The sequence below is a fragment of the Macrobrachium nipponense genome, chromosome 5, assembly GCF_015104395.2.
Source record: "Macrobrachium nipponense isolate FS-2020 chromosome 5, ASM1510439v2, whole genome shotgun sequence".
Taxonomy (NCBI): Eukaryota; Metazoa; Arthropoda; class Malacostraca; order Decapoda; family Palaemonidae; genus Macrobrachium; species Macrobrachium nipponense.
In genome coordinates, this window is record NC_061107.1 from 16135119 (window position 1) to 16158047 (window position 22929).

The window sequence follows — 22929 nt, forward strand, 5'->3', positions numbered from 1 at the left end:
TATTAGTTGCAACTAATAACTAATGGGAACAGTGGTTAACTAATAACTAATAACTAACAGGAACAGTGGTTAGGTAAAAACTAATAACTGATGGTTACAAAGGTTTGGTAAAAACTGATAACTAATAGTTACAATGGTTTGAGTGAAATTTACATTTTTACACATTGCAAGTTTTTGTGTTTTGTGTTTGTTTTTGTGCATGTATTCATTTTCTTATTGAAGTGTGTTTTTTATTTTATATTGTGTGATTAATACTTTTTGCAATTTAGATATTTTCCACATTTGTCTGTGTTTTCATTTACATTCACAATTTAATTAACTTAGTTATTTTCATTGCTCATTTAATTGAATTTAACACTTGTGAATTAATTTGCATTTACGTAGAATTCTTTTCAAATTTTATTGATATTTAGCACTTGTGAATTAATTTCCAAATTTCAATTATTGCCTAACACTTTTGAATTTTGATTGAATTAATTTTCTTGAATTTTGTGATAAATTAATTTTGATTTAATTTTATTTAATTTGATTCAAGAATTAATTAAACTTTACTTTGTTTTCAAGCAACAGTAATTTTCTCTGATATTGTGAATTTCACTTATAAATTTTGAGTTTAATAATAAATTTTTGTATTTAAAATTTTTTATAAGTATTTTCATTTCTAACCAGTATATTTGCATATGATTATATTGATGTTAGGTAGAAACATAGATCTGTTTTTCCTTCAATTAACTTGAAGTGAATTAGAACCAGGGAAGTACTTAGACTTCTGAAATCAGGGAAATACTGAGACTTTTAAAGTTGTTGATGGAGTGATGCCCTTCGATTAATTTAATTACTTACAAGATTACCTCACACCTGTTTTGACTAACTTAGTCTGATTTTCTGCAATACTGGTAAGTTATTAAGGGATCACTGTTGCCTTTAGAGTATTCAGTCGTTTAGTACCTGTGATGAGGGTTCAGGTCTCTGGATTATGTGAGGTAACAATTAATGAATGGTAAGTGTAGTAACCAGATACAATATGTATATATATATATATATATATATATATATATATATATATATATAATGAGAGAGAGAGAGAGAGAGAGAGAGAGAGAGAGAGAGAGAGAGTAACAGCTTCACTGTTGGGTTGAAGATTACCTCGTCGAGGGAGTCATATTCTGATAGTACACATTTCCGAGGAACAATAAATACTCATGCGTGGTTTTTTTTCCTCTCTCTCTCTCTCTTTTTCCCTCCTTTACACAATATCTCTCTTTATCATAGCTCTGACCAATAATAACCCCCTTACAAATTGGTAGACCTAATTCAATACTTACGATAACAGAGGAAAACTGGATTTTAGTCAGTACATTTATTTACCGGTCCTCGTTCAGTTCGAGTCGAACGCTGGTCCATTAAGGTGAGTTTACACTAGGCTTTTCACCCCACACCTACTGGACTGCTCATTGGGGTGACTTAGTGGTGTGGTGTGACCCTAGATGAGAGCAGTCCAGTAGGTGGGGCTAACAAGAATTGGGATTAGTTGGTGATGAGTCTTATGCCTGCAGCGTGGGATGAAGCCTAGTGTAAACCCACCCTTGACTGTGCAGAGAGAGAGAGAGAGAGAGAGAGAGAGAGAGAGAGAGAGAGACTTATTCAGACAGCGTAAGTGTCGAACTACGCCAGCCTTGGAGGAACGAATCGACCAGGAATCAAACTCGTTTGTATTCAATGTTTTATTACGTACCATGTCAAATATTACATACACTGTACATTATACACTTATATACAAGTCATTTACAGTATCACAATGAGTCATTAAATTACGTCGATGTTAATGGCAATTAACACCAGGAAAATTGTCTACAAAAACTGGCCACGAATTATCTCACCTTTTTTTTCTCATAGTTTGCAAATGGCAAAGAAGTGCAATTTTGAGTCTACTCATAAAGGAAGGAAGATATATCACAAAAAAAATAAGAGAGGAGAGAGAGAAGGAGAAGCGAGGAAGAGAGAGAGAGAGAGAGAGAGAGAGAGATTAAGTTGGAGCTGGCTAGATAAAAAAAAAGTGCAATTTTACAGCAAGATATGAAAATTTGTTATCCAAAATTCATATAATGAAATATCACATAAAAGGGAAGCCAATACCTGAGAGAGAGAGAGAGAGAGAGAGAGAGAGAGAGAGAGAGAGAGAGAGAGAGAGAGAGAGAGAGAGAATGAAATGAAGACTATTTCTCGTAACTTCAAAATATAAAAAAATATATATAAAATAAAGCAAAATAAAAGCTACTGTAGCGAAATTTAGACGTAGAAAGTGGTGCCTGAGATATCCTGTTACACCTAGGGAAGAGATGGGAAGAGATGCTCCTGCATAATTATGATGCTGCAGACAGACACTGTTGCCACTCGAAAACGATTGGACGTGTGCATAATGCGAATACACTAATGGACGCGCTAGCATAAAAAGGGAACTGAAAACTGGCAACACTGACAAGCGGTTCTCCAAAGCATTATACAAATAGTACTCGGTATTAGCAATTATATCCCAATCGGCTTTTTATTACGGAAAAATGGTCAAGTTTCTGAAGTCTTCAGTATTATTCCTTATGATACATTTGATTTTTACTTAAAGTTCGAAGTTCTGAGGGCTAAATTATTCTCGGTAATTATAAATTATTCTGCATAGGTAATGTGTTTACTGTAATAAATCCCTACATTATTCATTGTTTGTGGATGTAACTCATCACGTTTCCTAAATCCTATCACATAACGACGTATTTATGTCGATACTCCATAATCTGAAGCCCACTAGATCTATAATTATAATCAATTGCCAAAAATAAAATTACCTAGAATCTTCTTATAGTTTTTTTTTCTTCTTTTATTCAGACTCAATGCAATGTGATCACCTAATAATAGTGCATGAACTGGAATATTTTTTTTTTTTAATTCATAAAATAAGACTGTTCTTACCTGAAGTCTTCAGTACTTGCATTTATAAATTTCGCATAAATAGCGCTTAAGATATTTCAATGCCCGGAATCTATGAACAAAATTATATTATTTCCTTTCACAAAATCGTCCAATATCCGGAGGAAACGGTATTTACAAGTTTATGCGATCAGGTATGGGTACATACCTGCCACAGACCCCGATAGACGGAATCTAATTAATATTCAAGTCCTTTTCACAAAAAAGAAAAGTTTTCTTCTGTCATAGTTAAACCTACATAACAAGCCAAGCAAAATCTTCTGGATAGAAAACAGTAAGGAAGGAGACATACATATACGTATATATATAGAGTGGGGTTCTATATGTATTTATACAGAGCCCTATATGCACGGTATCAAAACTACTTTGATTATATTTGTACAAAAGCTGACCAGACTTTCGAATGTATGAAAGCTACGTGACTAGTTTTTATTTATTTTTTGTATTCTTCTTTCCGGGAACTGGAAAACGACACGAAGTATATATATACAGAAGAACTGGGTTCCTAAACTGAACAATTCTGGATTGAATGCAAATCCGTATTCTTGCTTTCATTTACATTTAATCATTATAGCTACCTTGCGTAGTAACAAATTATCATCGCGTTCGCTTCTTGTAGTTCTAAGTTGAGCAGGACTCTGAGTGTCGTTCACACAACGGAGAGGAGCAGTGAAGTCTGGAGATTGAAAAATGATTTAGGGATATTATAAGTGAAGAGCGATTCGTCACCGGGGGAGACTCGAACTCCGGATGGTGGGAACCGACGTCAACAGTGGCGGTATTTTACCATTCGGCTGTCTAATTGGAAATTTGTAGTTTAATGTATATATATATATATATATATATATATATATATATATAATAATATATATATATATATATGTGTGTGTGTGTGTGTGTGTGTATACACAGTGGTCCCCGTAATTGTGGGGGTTAGAATCCGTGAATAGTGGAACCCCTATAAAAATGCTGAAAACAACCTATTTTGTTCGTCAAAACTCAAGAAAAAACCCACTAAAAAATCTTATACATTGTTTTTTTTTAGTTTTATCACAAAAAAGCCCACATTTTATAATGAAATTAATAAAAATAAAAAAAAAACAAAAAAACAGGAATTTCTGGATATTTCTCTTAGAAAAATACCACCAATAGGCGAATTTTCTGCGAACAATAAGGGGAAATGTTCCCAAGAGAAATCCGTGAATGCATGAGTCCGCGAATCCGGAGAACACGATTACAGGGGTCCACTGTGTGTATATAATATATATATATATATATATATATATAATATATATATATATATATATATATATATATATTGTTTCTCGGTTTTTAATCTGAAGAGAAATAGCTTAGCTGACCAGTAGAGTTTTTGACTGCAATACAGCCAAGAGCTTTATGTGGAACACTTGTGTCAGAGTTAATATGGAAGGGAAACCCCTCTGGAGAAGAGCTGGTTTTGCCAGTGAAATCTACTCAAGGAAATAGACACGACGAAGTATGAAATATCTTTGTTTTATACTATAGCACCTTGATGTTGAATAGACGTGAATGGGTATTTCAGAGGTATTTTCTGGTAAGTTCACAACTTACTTTTAAATTCTAGTCTTCCTTTTTTTTTTTACACAGTTCTTCATTAACTGGATTACGTTTACACAAGTCTTTGTATCTAAGTGAAATCCTTAACAGGTTCATCGTATAGTTACTATCATCCAAGACTCACTGGGACCTCATTATCTTGTCTGATATTCGTATTCCAGTACATTCACTTCTTAACCTTTGGCTTATCCTTCGTCCCACTCTCCTTGATTTCCTTGCTAGCTCTCTTTTTCGTTCCCCCTTCCTCGATTATCCTGACGTCGAACTCCTTCTCCGGACACTTCTCTTTGCACTCCTGGACGAACTTCACCTCGGTCTCGGCACCTTTGCCCTTTTTCCCAGTCTTGTCCTTCGTGTCGGTGCCCTTCTTCTCCTTATATCATATGAAGGTGTTCAGTTGTTTGTGAAAAGCGGCGATGTAGTCCAGTATGAGCTTCGCGTGAGGCCTGTCCTTCGGGTGGATGGCCCAGCAGAACGCCATGACCTTGTACAGGTCGTCCGGGCAGTTGAGAGGCTGGGCAAGCCTATACCCATCGCGGAGGTACTCGCCCATCTCGCAGGCTGCTACTTCGACGTACGGCTGCTGCGCTAAGGTCGTCAGCTCCCACACCAACACGCCGTAGGACCACTGAAAGAAACAAAGGTAGAAGTGATACCCATGGTTCAAATGTGTTTCCATGTCACTGTAATTCATACTATGGGCGAATCGTAATGTACATTTGAAACATAAAGTATTTAACCCTTATAAAAACAAAATTACCATGAAGGTAAATCGTAATCCAGGTGAGAAAGAGCCAGGAAATGCTGGTAAGTGGGTGGTCCTTCGGGAATTATCACATGATTATATAATTATCAAATTTTTCTTTTATTTCCTCTTTGTCAATCACCATACCACAAATAGCCAAGACGACATTCCCTATTACCCTTACAATCAAGAACAGCTTACACTTTAATCACACATTGTGAATATATCAAAGGATTAAGGATTAAGATAACTTTGCCCGATCATTTACCAATCTTCTCATCCATATCCCATTAACTCACAAGGGGAGATTGGACCCCATTAAAAAAAAAAAATAGAAAAAAAAATATATATATATATATATATATATATATATATATATCTATATATATATATATATATATATATATATTTTATAACTAAGACATCAGAATCAATTATCTTTATCCTACGAATCACATAGGATGAAACCATATCGGAAACAGTCTAATTCAAGATATATTACAGCATAATCCATCATGACACAAGAAATCGACTTGAAAATCGCTCTGTGATATGTTGAAGACACTTTGCAATACTAAAAAAATGTATATTTTTTTGGTCTTGTAGTGTATTGCAAAGTGTCTTTAACAAATCTCAGAACGAGCTGCAAGTCGATATCTTGTGTCATGATGGATTATGCTGTAATAAATATTAAATTCGACTGTTCCCGAGATGATTTCAGCTAACGTATTTCGTAGGATAACGATATTTGATTCTGATGTCTTGGTTATAAATTTGTAGATATTTTTTCAACAGATACATAGACGTTACGAAAACACAACAGAAATGCTTTACGAAATAAAGAATAAATTAAATCTCTCTAGAACCGTCTTGCCAAACTCACCACGTCGCTGGCAGAGGAGATGACGTTTTCGTTTATCGTTTCGTAAGACATCCACTTGATGGGTCGCGGAGTCTCGTGCTCGACGCTCTCGTAATCGGAGGGGAAGAGGTCACGTGACAAAGCCGCGTCTGTGATGCGCAGCTGAAGCTTCTCGCTCACGCTGGAGGAAGAAGAATGAAAAGAAGCTTTTAGTAAGCGATAAGGAATTATGTATATGCTTACATGCATATATGTATGCACAGCAAATGATGTAATTCAGCTTACCCTTCTTTTATAGCTGCTGGAAAGGAAGGCAGACTTACGCTATACGTAATTATCTAGTATATACACACATACATACATAAATGGACACACACACACATATATATAACAGATGATGGCATTAAGTGGATTACCTCTCTCTTTTTAGGTACTATAAAAGGAACATTGTATTGCGCAATAGCCAATTATGTATATACATACAGACATACGTAGATACACTACAGATGATGAAATCACCAAGGTTGACCCTCTTTCCTTACCTGCTGAATAGAAAGCTTGTCAAATACGATAGGTAATTAGGTAGAGAGTAACTGCTTACGTACTTACATACATACATATCTAAAACAGATTATGGAAATTAGGAGATTACCCCCCCCCCCCCCATTTACAGCTACTGACAAGGAAGTTTTTCTTGTATTTAGTAATTACTTACATGTATACATACATATACGCATACATACATACAAACGCAAGGTCATAGAATTATGGAGATTAAACACTCTTTTTTTTTTTTTTTTTGTTATTGGAGGAGCACGTCTTGCGCATTAGGTAATCATGTATATAGATACATACATAGCATACACAACAGATGATGCCATTAAAAAGGTTACTCTCCTTTTTTTTTAAGCTACTAAAAGGCGTATCATACCCTACATGAATGCTGCCTCTGAAAAAATTTCATTTTATAATGATTTCTCACAACAATTACCACAACTCTTTATAAAAACTTACACGCAGTTCCTAGCGGCTATGTCGCCGTGCAACACGTTTGCAGTGTGGAGGAATGAAAGCCCCTGAGCAGCCTGGACTGCTAACTCCACAAGTTCAGGAGCTCTTAAGTGACCTCCTCGATGCTCTTGAAGGTACCTGAAATAAAAGACAAGAGCTTTAAAGTTACTGTACGAATTCAGCTGAAGTGGAGAAGAGATTGAAGTTCCTGTGCATTGAAAATGGGATGTATTAGGCTGAGGCCTAGTTACTAACACTGAGACTACTTCAGGTATTTGCTCTACATTACATACAAATAGGGTACATGCATTAAGCTACAAATGTCTTTTAATATCCAATTCACTCTGTTAACCAGAGGGGAATTTTTTAGCTGATAATAATTTCGTCCTCTCGTGGGTTCGAACCAGCGCCCAGCGGACTGAGGAGACATCAGGACTTCAGTGATATTATCGACTCGGCCAACAAGGGTACTACAAATATATATATATATATATATATATATATATTATATATATATATATATATATATATATATTATATATAATTTATATATTTATAATATATATATATATATTATATATTTTGTATATATATATATATATATATAATATATATATATATTATATATATATATATATATATATATGGGATAAAATAAATTATAATAAATATATAATATATATATATAGTAAAATATAATATATATATAATATATATATATATATATATATATTTATATATATATTAATATGAATGTAATATATTTATATATATATATATATAAATATAATATTATAATAATATATATAATATAATTTATGGGTTAAAAGAAAACTAATGAATAAGGTTATTTGGTTCCCTGGACCTCCTTTCAAACGCCAACGGTACAAGAGTTATTTTATTTGTTCTATATAAATGAACAAAGTCTTATTGAAAAAAAACTTACTTTTTGAGATTCTGGTATCCGTGGAAAGGATAGATTAGAAAAGGCGACGAGTTGTTGGCGAAGGATATCCCCACCATCGTCAGGACATTTCGGTGGTAAAGGTTGAAGAGGTGAGTCCCTTCCCTGTAGAGGAGGACCAGCTCGTCGTGAGGGGCGCCCTCCGTCACCGTCTTGATCAGGACCTGTTGATCCTGCTCCGGGTGGTCGCGCTGGATCCAGCCGCGGAAGACGCGCCCGAAGGAGCCCTCCTGCACCACCGCCGTCAGGCGTACTCTCGGGCGCTCAACCTGAAGGAGAGAGACGGCAAAATAGTAGAGAAATTAAATAATACATAATAGTTAATTATAAAAACAGTTCCGAGGCCTTGATAATACGGATTGCTTATTACTTACCAATAGTTAAGGAAAAGTGATTCCAAGACTTCCTTTTTTTTTCTTTTTTTTTTCTTTTTTTTATAAGACGGTTGAAATTTAATTATATCCGAAACACATTAGAACTGACTATCTATCTATCTATCTACTATTACATACATACGTGCATACAAACAGACATACACACACACACATAATAATTATATATATATATATGCACACATATATATCTTGAATAAGGTAACACATAGCAGTGTTGATATACCTCACTTTGATATTGAAATTATCTAGTTCTTCGTTCTTTGGTTTCAATTATTGCATGAGTGGGATTAGGATCGAATATCAATATGGAATTATCGTAGGAAATGACAAAAATGCCTATTTTCATCTAGATCTTAAGCTGTGCATGTTTGTTGAGAGAGAAAAGTATACATATATATTTGAGCTGTTGGACAAATACGGGTTAGCTTGAGTTTACCAAATATACATCTGACAATTAATGGTGAAAGAGATTTAACTGGCTACTGATCCAAGCAAAATAAAGATTAAAGAGATTTAAATCGCTACCGATCCAAGATAAAATAAGGATTAAAGAAAATTAACAGGCTATTTATCCAAGCTAAATATAGATTAAAGAGATTTAATTCGCTACTGATCCAAGATAAAATAAGGATTAAAGAGAATTAACTGGCTATTGCTCCAAGCTAAATAAAGATTAAAGAGGTTTAATTCGCTACTAATCCAAGATAAAATAAGGATTAAAGAGAATTAACTGGCTACTGATCCATGATGAACAAAGATTAAAACGTCTTTGGTCAAGGTCAAATTCTTAAGCTGAATATATCAGGATATAAAAGATTGTCTCATATATACGGATATGTACGCTTTAAAAAAAGGGGGAAGGGGTAAAAATGTTCAAAGTATAGTAATAGACACTTGGAATATTAACATACACATTCATATTCAAGCATAGTTGTGCATATACACAATTTGTAAAAAAAAAAAAAAAAAAAAAAAAAAAAAAAAAAAACGGAAACCTAAACACACTGAATAAAGACATCCCGCTGATCACTCAACCACAAAGACCCGCAGTTCTCTCACCTCCATCTGCCTGAACCTCTCCTGAAGCTCTGCTGCAGAAGGATCCACGATGACCTCCGAGCGGTTGAGGGTATTCGAAGACTTACAGGTCTCTCTGGTGCCCGTATCCCTGCTGGAGTTACAGGTATCCCTACTCCCAACGGTATCCCGACTGCATGGAGTGAGGGTGACTGCGGTCGAGGCGTAGGGCTGGGGCGTGGCGTAGGTGGTGTGGGCTGGCGTGGGCGTCATGGGGGAGATGGGCGTGTTGAGCTTCCGGATGGAGGCGTAGGAGTTGGTGAGGGAGGAGGGCAGAGTGTAAGTGTTGTTGATGGAGGCGGGTGGTCGGAGGAGGGTGGAGTCTGTCAGAGTTCCTGTCTTGACGGGGGGCGGGCCTGTGCTGATGCTGCGAAGTGAACGTTAAAACAGCAATTAGTGATTGTAGAGAGAGAGAGAGAGAAGAGAGAGAGAGAGGAAAAATGTCAGTTCAATTATTCATAAACAACAATACCCAAAAGGCATCGCGTCCTACCCGAGGATTCTGTGATCGGTGTCCCTCTTCAATTTTCTTCTCCTGAAGAAGGCGACACCGACGATGACAGTGACGACCAGGGTGATACCTGCTAGGACGGAGACGATGTAGTAGAACACAGGTAGGCTGTCGCCGTGGTCGCCTAAAGGACCCAGGTGCGGCGAGTACATCTCAGCTGATTGACCTGAACGACGACCAAAAAAAAAAAAAAATGAATAGCGACCTTTAATGAAATAATGAAACCGTCGGATAAACCGATACATCAATATCGAACCCCTGATATGTGACCTTTAATCCAGTAATGCCGATTATTATTCAAAGAACAACTACTACTCTTGAATTAATTTTCAACTCTGTTTTTTGGTTAATTTACCATAAACAGAAATAATTTAACATCTGGTAAATTCATGCAATAACCTCCAATTTCTCAGTACCTACAAGAGATTAAATTTAATTCTGAGATTACTAGTTTAAGCTCAGAGCCGTTTAATGAAATATATATACATACATATATCCCAAGCATAAAAGGCCCATTAACACAATCTGGTTTAAAGCTAAGGACTATATTTCGGTGGACTGACTCCCACCCGTATCAATAAGTGAATGACAGAAGAAGTTACATTGACGAAATATGTAGTGGGAGATATGCCCACTATATATTTAGCCAATGTAACTTCTTCTGTCATTAACTAATTGATACGGGTGGGAGTCAGTCCACCAAAATATAGTCCTTAGCTTTAAATCAGTGTTTTAATGGGCCTTTTATACTTGAGAAGTAACCTGTCTTAACGAAGAATGTATATATATATATATATATATATATATATATATATATATATATATATATATATATATATATATATATATATATATATATATATATATATTATATATATATATATACTCTTCCCAGCTGGTTCCCATTTCTATATATATATATCTTATATATATATATATATATATATATATATATATATATAGATATAAAATTCAAAACATTGATGGTTAGGCTATTCCTCGGCAGTACAAATCAGAAGGCGTTGAAGAAGACAGCATTAAACATATGGTCACTTTATTCTCATTGCGACGTTTCGAGACCAATGTCTCATCATCCAGGCTAAAAGATAAAGATAAAAACAAAATGATATACAATACAGCATTAAATTATTTTTGTTGACATAAAAAAAAAAAACACATTGAATAAAGTTTTAATACTAGGAAATTCACAAACATTGAAATACAAGTTACTCTAAATAATGAAATAAAATAAAACTAAAATATAAAAAAATATATATAAATAAAAAAAAGCATTATTAAAATAGGAATAGTTAAAAAAGACACCTTGTCTCAACGACGTTCGGTTGCTGTATGGAAAACGCAATCGAAAGTAAACAAGAAGAAGGGCCTGGTTTAAGGGAACAGATGAAGAGTGGTTGTTCAAGGTTGGAACTAGTTTCTTTATAGCTAGCGATTCTAAAATTGGAAGGTGATGTGAGTATGGACTTGATAACAATATCTTAAAAATCCTTATAGTTTATACTATTTTTACAAAATTTACCATGATTTCTAATGTTAGATAGTTCTGGGTTGGACAGTTTACCCTGTACGAAACTAATGCCCATATGTGCATCACATCTCACCTTAAGCAAGCGGCGCGTGTTTCCAACGTAAGTCTGCCTATTGCATTGGCAGCAAGTATAAATGTAGACAACGCCGGATTGCATTAAAGAAAAGGTAATCTCTCTTTATGACGCACATATTACTGATAGTTCTAGGGTTCATTAAGATAAACTTAACATCAACAGCTGGAAAATGATTGATTAAAATCTCCTAAGTGAGGTTAAAAAAGATGTGTCATGCATATAAGGAAATCGTACATAAAACTTGAGTTTCTGGGCCAAATCCTTCAGCAGCAACACATTTGGCCCAGAAAACTCAAGTTTTATATACGATTTCCTTATATGCATGACACATCTTTTTTACCCTCACTTAAGGAGAATTTTAATCAATCATTTTCCAGCTGTTGATGTTAAGTTTATCTTAATGAACCCTAGAACTATCAGTAATATGTTGCGTCATAAAGAGAGATTACCTCCTTTAATGCAATCCGGCGTTGTCTACATTTATACTTGCTGCCAATGCAATAGGCAGGGACTTACGTTGGAAACACGCGCCGCTTGCTTAAGGTGAGATGTGATGCACATATGGGCATTAGTTTCCGTACAGGGTGTAAACTGTCCAACCCAGAACTATCTAACATTAGAAATCATGGTAAATTTTGTAAAAATAGTATAAACTATAAGGATTTTAAGATATTGTTATCAAGTCCATACTCACATCACCTTCCAATTTTAGAATCGCTAGCTATAAAGAAACTAGTTCCAACCTTGAACAACCACTCTTCATCTGTTCCCTTAAACCAGGCCCTTCTTCTGTTTACTTTCGATGCGTTTTCCATACAGCAAATCCAAGAAACGTCGTCGAGACAAGGTGTCTTTTTTAACTATTCCTAATTTTAATAATGCTTTTTTATTTATACTATAATATATATTTAGTTTTATTTTATTTCATTATTTAGAGTAACTTGTATTTCAATATTGTGAATTTCCTAGTATTGCTTTATTCAATGTGTTGTTTTTTTATGTCAACAAAAATAATTTAATGCTGTATTGTATATCAGTTTTTTATCTTTTATTTTAGCCTGGATGATGAGACATGGTCTGGAAACGTCGCAATGAGAATAAAGTGACATATGTTTAATGCTGTCTTCTTCAACGCCTTCTGATTTATATATATATATATATATATATATATATATATATATATATATATATATATATGTATATATATATATATGTATATATATATACATATATATATATATATATATATATATATATATATATATATACATATATATATATATATATATATCATATATATGTATATGTATCATTCCATAATTAAATAAGGCATAAAGTTATTATGGAAACGAAATGTTGCAGCACATCAGTAAAATATTCATCGTCATCAAGAGAGATAAATTATAAAACAATGAACGTATTAACGAGTAATTGTTGTATATACAATTGTTGCCGGAACATCACTGCATAGATTCACATTCCTATTAACATATTAAAATCATGACCGGGAATAATATTAAACGATTTGCATCCTCTTCAATTTGCTGGCTATTCTGAATGAATGTAGATAATGAACATAGGCAGGTCAATTTGTAATATTCAAAATTTATAATAACCAGTTTGACAAACAAACACCAGCAACAAACAGGTACGAAGAGAACAAACAGGAACGAAGAAGAACAAATCAAACTTTTGGAAAGGTATCTTAGCGAATTGATAAAATTTCAGAGATGAAAAAAAAAAACTTCACTGACGAATAAAAACATCACAAACGAATGCACAGTATAGGGCCATACATATAAAAAATAATCAAACGTAACAATTAAAGGATCAACATAAGCGCCAGATAAATAAATAAATAAACAAATAAAAGCAAGATAAAAAATACAAAGAGTAAACTATAAAAAAAGATCGTAAATTACATAAAGGGAAGCACCGAATGAATAACAAGGAAAACAAAATTATAAACACATGACAGATAAATTATCGTCGTCAACCCAAAATAAACATAGAAATAAATAAAGCAAGAATAAAAAAGCGAAGAACCAACTGGAAAAGCGATTGTACGTTATACGAGGAGAGCCCTGAGTAAACAAAGAAGATTAAAATAAATAATATCGCAAAACAAACAAATTATCATAATAAACTTCAAATAAAAAAAACACACACACAAAGAAGAAACCGCATAAGCCATTGTATATTATATAAGGCTCGTATCGAATGAATAAATAAAAAAGTATACATACATAACAAATAAACTATGGTCATATACTCTATCTAAGCAAACAAATAAAGTGAGAAAAAAAGCGAAGAACAAACAGCAAAAGCCATCGTATATAAGAAGTACCAAATGAATAAACAAAAAGAAAATAAATAATCGCGCATCACAAATAAATTACCATGCAAAAGTCATGGCATATAAGGTGGGCACCAAACGAATAGATAAGAAAAAATACACATAACATGCAAATTACCGTCATGAACTCTACAAAAAAAAGGGCCAAATAAGCAATGAAAAAAATAAACAAAAAACAAACGGCAAAAGTTTATTGTATATAAGGGGGGCACCAAATGAATAGCCAAGAAAAAAATACACATAACTTTATAAATTACTATCATGAAATCTACATAAACAAATAAAAAACTAAGAAAAAAAAAAAAAAAAAAGGCGAACAGACCTTCGAGACAGATCTTGCGCCTCTTGAAGAAGAGGACGGTCGGGGGCTGTTTGGGTCGAGGGGAAGTGACGTTGATGTTCATGGTGACGTCGACCTCGGCGCTCCGACTCCCCGTGCAGGGGAGGTCGAGCCGGAAGGTCTCCGGTTCCAGGGGCACCGTCCCCGTCAGGGAGACGTTCACGGAGGGGGCTGCCATCGCCGGACGCATGCCGGGGTCGTCCGTGTCGTTCACCCAGATGTCTAGGTTGTAAAGCACCTGAAGAAGCAGAAGGAAAAGATATGAAAGGGATGGAAGAATGAGGTATATTCTGAATATTTATATATATATATTAATATATATATATATCATACTATTAATAATATAATATATATATATATTATATATGTATGTATATATATATATACATATATATATTATATTATATATAATATATTATATATAATTTATTTATTAATATCTACACACGTATACACATGAATATACATACTGCATACTATACATATATATATATATATATATATATATATATATATATATATATATATATATATATATAAACACACACACACACATATATATATATACATACATATATATATAGTATATATATATATATATATATATATATATATATATATATATACATATATATATATTTGTGTGTGTGTGTGTGTGTGTGTGCGTGTATTTATATATTTGTTTTTGTGTTGTTAATAAAAAAATTCATTGTGAAGTGAAGATGTTACAATTATGTGTGCTATTATTTTTGTATGTCCTTATTTAAAAACATAAGACCTGTGTCCCCTAGAATGTCTGGGGTTAGTTTTATCCTTATTAATATTGCACTTGGAAAATCGTAACAACATATATATACACATACACGGAAAAACATATACACCCTTACATATAAAACACTTCATAATGACGTATTCGTACATACATAATCTAACAGTCTCTCTGAGCTAATCACACGAATCATCCAGAAACCCCACCTTCCTAAAACCACGTAAACAGTCAAATGACTTTCTCGAGAACCTATAAACAATGAAACATCCCTTCATTCACAGTAAATCACACTTCCAACATTGGGAAACGCGACAGAGTGGATCGGAGCCTTTCGCAAATGGGCCCAGGCCAGCCCACTTCGAAGACAAATCTCCAGAGTCGAATTGGCCAATTCATCGGAACTTGGGATATACAACGAGGCTTTGGGCGATATAAAACTGATTTATAACCATTCGCAGGGCTTCTCTTTGGCCCGTTCGCCTGTAGATGAATGGCTACACTTATTAGCGGCCTTTTGAAAGAAGCAGGTGGGCTTAGCCGCGCGAGAACGGCCGTAGAAGCGACGTCTATGGGACGTTTATGAAATGCGAATGTGGCAGGAGATGGTTATGAATGAGGGTGTGGGAGATGGGGACGGGATAATTCGGTGCAATTAACTGCTTACATTTACATATGTGTGTGTGTGTATATATGTATATATGCAATTATATATAATATCTATATATATATATATATATTATATAATATGTATATCTTATATATATATATAATATATATATATATATCTATATATATATAAATGTAAGTAGTATGTGGGCGTGAATATATAAATATAAGGCATAGAGGTACATACGTAAGTATAATGCATATATGTATGTATGTATGTATGTATATATATATATACAATCTATATATATATATATATATATATATATATTATATATTATATATTATAATATAATATATATATAATATATGTATATGCGCGTGCGTGTATGAGTGCACATTGTTGTTGATAAAGAGGTCATTCAGTTGGTCTTGGTTTTTTTTATCAGTTATTAAAGCAATACCTCAGTAAACATGTTCTGAGATATATATCAATTAGCTTAGGTACAATTAACTATATACTTCTGAAATGTAATAATACCACAGACAAATCGACACAAACAAACCATGAAATCATAACCTGAGGTTATAGAACCACCAAACTCATTACAGATTTCCATTTGTAAAGAAAAAAAAATTAAATTATTTAAATATTTACTGTTTTTATCCTCAACTCGTCTCCATCTCCAACCTACGACACCCACAAAAAAAGTAAAACAAAAAAAAAAAAAGTAAGAAAAATCGGAAGTTAAGAGAGAATGATCAAATGTCACATTAACGAACGATCTCCCACACGCCCCTTGTCACGTCACTTCCGCCCACACTTGCCCATTAGAAAAGGCACATGGGGGGGCAATAGGCCCCCCACGGTTGGAGATCCCTACAACCAAACACCTCCTGCGGAGAAGGAATATAAGTATATTCTCCCTCACTATTGGCTCTTCTTCCCCTACTATACATGCCTCTCCCCTAACCCCGACGGAGCGGGGGGGGGGGGGGGGGGGGGGGGGGGGGGGGGGGGGGGGGGGGAGATCGCAGTGTTGCCGAGGCTCTTATGAAGCCCGAACTGAGATCTAGGGAAAATGTCAATAGGATCTAGGGAAATGCGAAGGGGAAAAATTCCCTTCACGTGGAGAAACCGAAACAATTTGAGAGATCTTGGAGAAGCCTTTTTTCCCAGAATTTGGGGGGGCATTCGAGGGGGGTGGGATTTGGGGGAAATTCCACGCCAAAAGCCGTGGCAACGCTTCGGGGAAGGGGGGTTGGGGAGTAGAGAAGAAAGGAAGTTATTTTATGTTTAGTCACGTAAAATGAATACCGTAAGGAAAGAAAGCGTGTGAGAATCCATTTGCCTTTCAGCGCCGTTATGTTCGTGTACTTTTGTTGTTGTATGTATTTCTCCTTCTTTATCACCTCTCGGTTCTTTTGCCTTCGTTAGGTTTAATTGCAAGTTGCGCTGCTGTTGCTACTTCCTGTTTTCACGTATCATTTCCTCTGTTTTTATGCGTCATTTCATGTCTGCGCCAGCTGGGACCTTAAATTTTTTTTCTGTTCTTTTTTAAACAGCTGTGAAATCTCACCCCATTTGACATTGCACTGGGAGCATTTCAAGTAAAAATATTAATTTGTTCCAACCCTAAATAAATTCACACTAATTCCTGGCTTAATAAATTTTTTAAACCCTGTTAACGATGCTGTTTTACACTGAGAATCACAACACATTGTCCAACTTGAAGAATTGGATTTCATTATGTATATATTTATACGTATGTGTGAATAACATATAATATACAGGGTGTCCATAACGTCCCAGTATACCATTCGAAGCAATAAATACTTGTAATGGTACTGGTACTTTATGTACACCCTGTATATATATATATATATATATATATATATATATATATATATCATATATATATATATATATACATTAATGAAATCCAATTCTTCAAGTTGGACAATGTGTTGTGATTCTCAGTGTAAAACAGCATCGTTAACAGGGTTTAAAAAATTTATTAAGCCAGGAATTAGTGTGAATTTATTTAGGGTTGGAACAAATTAATATTTTTACTTGAAATGCTCCCAGTGCAATGTCAAATGGGGTGAGATTTCACAGCTGTTTAAAAAAGAACAGAAAAAAAAATTTAAGGTCCCAGCTGGCGCAGACATGAAATGACGAATAAAAACAGAGGAAATGATACGTGAAAACAGGAAGTAGCAACAGCAGCGCAACTTATAATAATACATAATATTCTTATAGTATATATATATAATATAACATGTATATTATATATATATATATATATATATATACTATATATATATATAATATACAGGTATAATTATACACTCAACAGATACATTGGTAAACAAACTAAAATTTCACCACGCATGAAAATCGCAAATAACATTTCAAATATTCATTGTAATCCTTTTGGATGTTTTGAATATATATTTGCTGTAATTCCAGGCAGCAATAATATTTCCATTTTAATACAAAACCTCGTTTAAACATCAAAAATGGTTTCACGCGGAGCGTTGTCATATCCGTTGCCGACTGAAGTGCTGTAATATACCGTCCGAGTATCCTCCATGTCATTATATCCCAGATAGATATTATGACATTTTATACTCCATATAGACATCATAACTTTATAATATCTACGGTGGCACGTGACTGCCTAATATACAAAGAAACAGTGGATTATAATCATATCTAATACTTGTGACACGAATGGCAACACAAATATTCATTGCCATATTATTTCTATCTAACTGAATTCTGGTATTAATTTTTCACTGGTTTTCTGTCATTTTTATAGCGTCCGTTGACAACTGCTTTTGCCTCATCTTCATAATTAAATGGCGAATCATTCAATCCTGGTATATTAATCATTTAATTACATTTCCTCATATTCATGTATCAATTCGTTATTTATTAATTCTTAAACGTTTTCATTTATTTATTTATTTTGATAACTGCTCTCTTCTCTCTTTATTTCTTATTACCTTCTGCTACTCCTTTCATATGAGCATCTACTCTTTGGGAGCCTGAATTTTAAGTTAATGAACCTTGTGAGATTATTCTAAATAAATATGATTCATCTTCAGAATTAGTTAATTAATTAATTAATAAAATAATAATAATAATAATAATAATAATAATAATAATAATAATAATAATAATAATAATAATAGGTTGTATCATCGATGTTATAACGATCTTTATATATGAAATTTTCAGCATTCATCATGATGGCAAAAGCTGCGTAAAATATTTAATAAGTTGATTATTCAGATCCAACATAAAATCACTCAACAATTCATACTGATTCACATATCAAGAGCAGCTCTTTAATAAATGAAGCCAAATCTCTCGGCAATGTACCTCTTCTTGTCGAAATTCCCAGTACGCCCGACGATATTTCATATATTCGCTGGAACTATCAAATGATATTTTAGATATTCATTGCAATCCTATACCACAGATTAAATATATTTCGTTACGCTCGTTAAATAAAAATAGATTTGTTAAATGTTTAGCACGTGCGTTTAATCACAGGGAATTTATTTCATGTATATATGAACACAACTATTTCAGTAATATCACGAGCTCAAGGGCGTGTTTTTCGAAGGAATTAAAATAAAATTAATATTGTTACTGGGGTGAGGCGAACATTTTGAAGCAAATGGTGAAGAAACAAATTGAAAATTCTTAACATTACAATTATTATTCTTATTCTTATTATCATTTTATTATTGTTATTATTATTATTATTATATTATTTTATTATTATTATTTATTATTATTATTATTTAATATACTCATCCGCGGTTAAATTTAGGTATTACCAAAAAAATGGCAATAATGAATACTATTTCTGATGACAATGCAAGAGAAATTAAAGAGTAAAATCTTGAAAATAAGTTAAATATATTATTCACTCTCTCTTTCTTTTATTATATACAGAGTAATATACATACATACAGATGTATATATATATATATATATAATATATATATATATATATATATATATATATATATATATATATATATGTGTTTTCTTTGTTAGATTCAAAGAAAAAGACAGAAGCAATAAAAAACACCTTAGTAAAAAAAACAGTAATGACTTTACAATTCACTTTTAAATCTCAAGCTTTTTCTCCCCTCATGACCACGTGTGAGAGGGGTAAAACCCATACCACGCATGCGCGTGCTAGGGAGGAGATGGGAGCAAGATAACAAGTGATGGGTACTGTGGAGTTGGAGAGAGTGGGGGGGGGGAGGGGTTGGGGGGGGGGAACATCACCCCTCCAGCCATCCCCTTCCTCCGTACACATGCCCACAAGTGCCACCTTAAACCTTGTGAAGTGGTAGTGCCAAGCTGATAATGTCTGAGCCACACCTTTCCCTTCTACGCTTCACATCCTTCACTTATTTCCTGAGCTCTCTTTTCTTCTTCTTCTTCTTCTTTCGAGGAGGATCCGTTCTTTTCTGGTCACCAGAAGGGTATTTTTTTTCCATCTTTTCTTTCTTCCCCCTTTTTTTGAGGGAGACTATTTTTTCCTTCCCTTTTATTTTCAGGAAAGTAGAAGGCGGGTTACCAGATGGAAGAGGGATTCGTTTTACGAGGAAAACTTTCCTTTGAATTATTTGCGGGGGAAAAAAGGAAGTAATTCATGCCAGTTACACTTTCCTAATTGCCATTCGACTCCTGACATATAAAGGCCGCCGGTATATCAGCGTCTCTGATTTTTTGCAAATTCGAGTATTGACAACAAAAGGCTGATTTAAAAAAAAATTGTGTCCTTTTTTTCAGAAAGTAACACATATTGTACAGATTTTTTCCACAAGAAAATTTGTGAGATTCTCCTATTGTTGTTCGCTTGAAATATCACTCGTCTACCTCAGAAATGCAATATACACTTTCCGGCGCAAAGCACAGTGAAATTCCCAAGTAAGCTTTGGAATCGTAATAAATTGACTGATTAAAACTTCAGTGTTGCAATCATTGGATGAAAATGCAAAAGCTATACGTTGATTTCGTGTTTCAATCTAGTGTTATAATGATTTAAATCTTTCAGGTGAACAATCGTATATATTACGTCATCTCACTGACTTATAAAAGTACACAAAACACGAACAATATAACATACATTTGGAAAACATAAGCGCATTGACTGCTACAATATATCATCAATAATAGAAGTGGTATATAGATATCAGCATATAATACTATTGTAGGTATTGACAATGCTATTGTTTTACCATTACAGAATACCAACGTAAAACTGAAAACAACAATAAAACGTATTCTCTCTCTCTCCTCTCTCTCTCTCTCTCTCTCTCTCTCTCTCTCTCTCCCTTCCTTCCTCTCTCTTCCCCATACTTTTTTTGTGTCCTCTCCGTGAGTGATTAATGACCGGAGTAATGGAGCGTAACACATACGTCCCTCAAATATTTTGTTTGATTTTTACACCGAGAGTTTAACATGGCTCAAAGGCTTTTTCTGGCGTCATTTTTATTACGCTCACGACGGACGCTCTAATCTCTTCATTAATTTTGCACGTGTGTGTGTGTGACTGTGTGTGTATGTGTCGGGTCACACAAGACCATATCTGCTTTGTATAAGATATATATATATAATATATATTAGGGTATATATATATATATATATATAGATATATATATATATATATGTGTGCTGACTGTGTATAAATGTGTGAGGGTAATCACAAGACCACATATTCAGCTTTGTATTTGTGATATATATATATATATATATATATATATATATATATATATATATATATATATATACATACATATATCATAAACACACACATATATATATAATATATATATATATATATATAGATTAATATATCTATATATAGCCTATATATATATACATACATACATACATACATCCTACATTACATATATATAGTTATATATATGTATATATATACATAAACACATATTACACCTACATACATATAAATAAATATATTATATATGTGTGTACGTAATGTAAATAATAAAATAATAATAATAATAATAATAATAAATAATAATAATAATAATAATAATAATTGAAAGCCACAGTACATAAGGAGCAGTATCCGAAAGTCTCTACTAGTAATTTTTAACCTTTTACAAAAATATATTTTTTAACACTACTGTGGCTTTTAATTGTCAATATTATAGCCTCGTTACGGAGGTTCCTTAGTTCAATAATAATATAATAATAATAATAATAATAATAATAATAATAATAAAAGGGATATGACAATATCGTGATAAAAGAACTAAAGTCCAGGCACCGGCAGATCGCACACACCAGGCACCTGCTACTATATTTTTCAAAACAATAATTTCAATTCGCAACAATTTAGACCTCCTTTATTACAGCGCCGGAGAAAAATTGGGTAAAATCGCCCGATTCACGAGTGGAATAAACTTTCTCCCGAAATGAAATCAAAGTTTAGAGAGAGAGAGAGAGAGAAAGTTAAGAGCATAGAGGGAGAATCTCCCTCACCTTTAAAAAGAGACGATATCCGAGCCAGGCCCACGATTACTAAGATATTACGAAATATTCACCAATAAAAAAATTTATATAAAAATATTATTATCAATAACTTTTATTCAGGATTCTAAGCTTCTGTAGCGCCTTTCATTTGCTTTCTTTGTTGAACGTCAGACGTTAAATATTTTATCAAAAACAATCATTAAATATTTTTTTCAAAAAACAATCATTTAATATTTTATCAAAAAACAATTAGTTAAACAATTATAGGGAATTTTGCTTTCCAAAACCACAATGGCTATTGTTTTCATCGTAGAGTTCCTTTTACAGTATTGACAGCTGCTTTTGCTCTTAAAATATTTCCAGAGACAAATAAAAAAAATGGCCATTGCTGACTACAGACAGAGATGGTTGCATATGATTTATTTTTGTCCAAGACATAATTAACAGCAAATAAAGCGTTTTACATTTTATACCCTATTCACCATAGCTTTCATAAATATCAAATAAACAAATAAAGTTTCACTTCTAAACAAACATAACTGAATCGATACA

General features: G+C 33.4%; 1 protein-coding gene across 1 annotated transcript in view; it reads right to left on the minus strand.

Moving 5' to 3' along the window:
- Window positions 1-4478: 4478 nt before the first annotated feature.
- Window positions 4479-22929, minus strand: part of LOC135215728 (tyrosine-protein kinase RYK-like) — a 34905-nt gene continuing 16454 nt past the window's right edge. The window contains exons 3-9 of the mRNA XM_064250684.1: window positions 14447-14702; window positions 10126-10309; window positions 9615-9999; window positions 8143-8429; window positions 7200-7334; window positions 6207-6366; window positions 4479-5206 (exon numbers count right to left, since the gene is read on the minus strand). Coding sequence (XP_064106754.1) covers window positions 4958-5206; window positions 6207-6366; window positions 7200-7334; window positions 8143-8429; window positions 9615-9999; window positions 10126-10309; window positions 14447-14702 — 1656 coding nt within the window. The 3' untranslated portion in view covers window positions 4479-4957. The remainder of the gene's footprint in view (window positions 5207-6206; window positions 6367-7199; window positions 7335-8142; window positions 8430-9614; window positions 10000-10125; window positions 10310-14446; window positions 14703-22929) is intronic.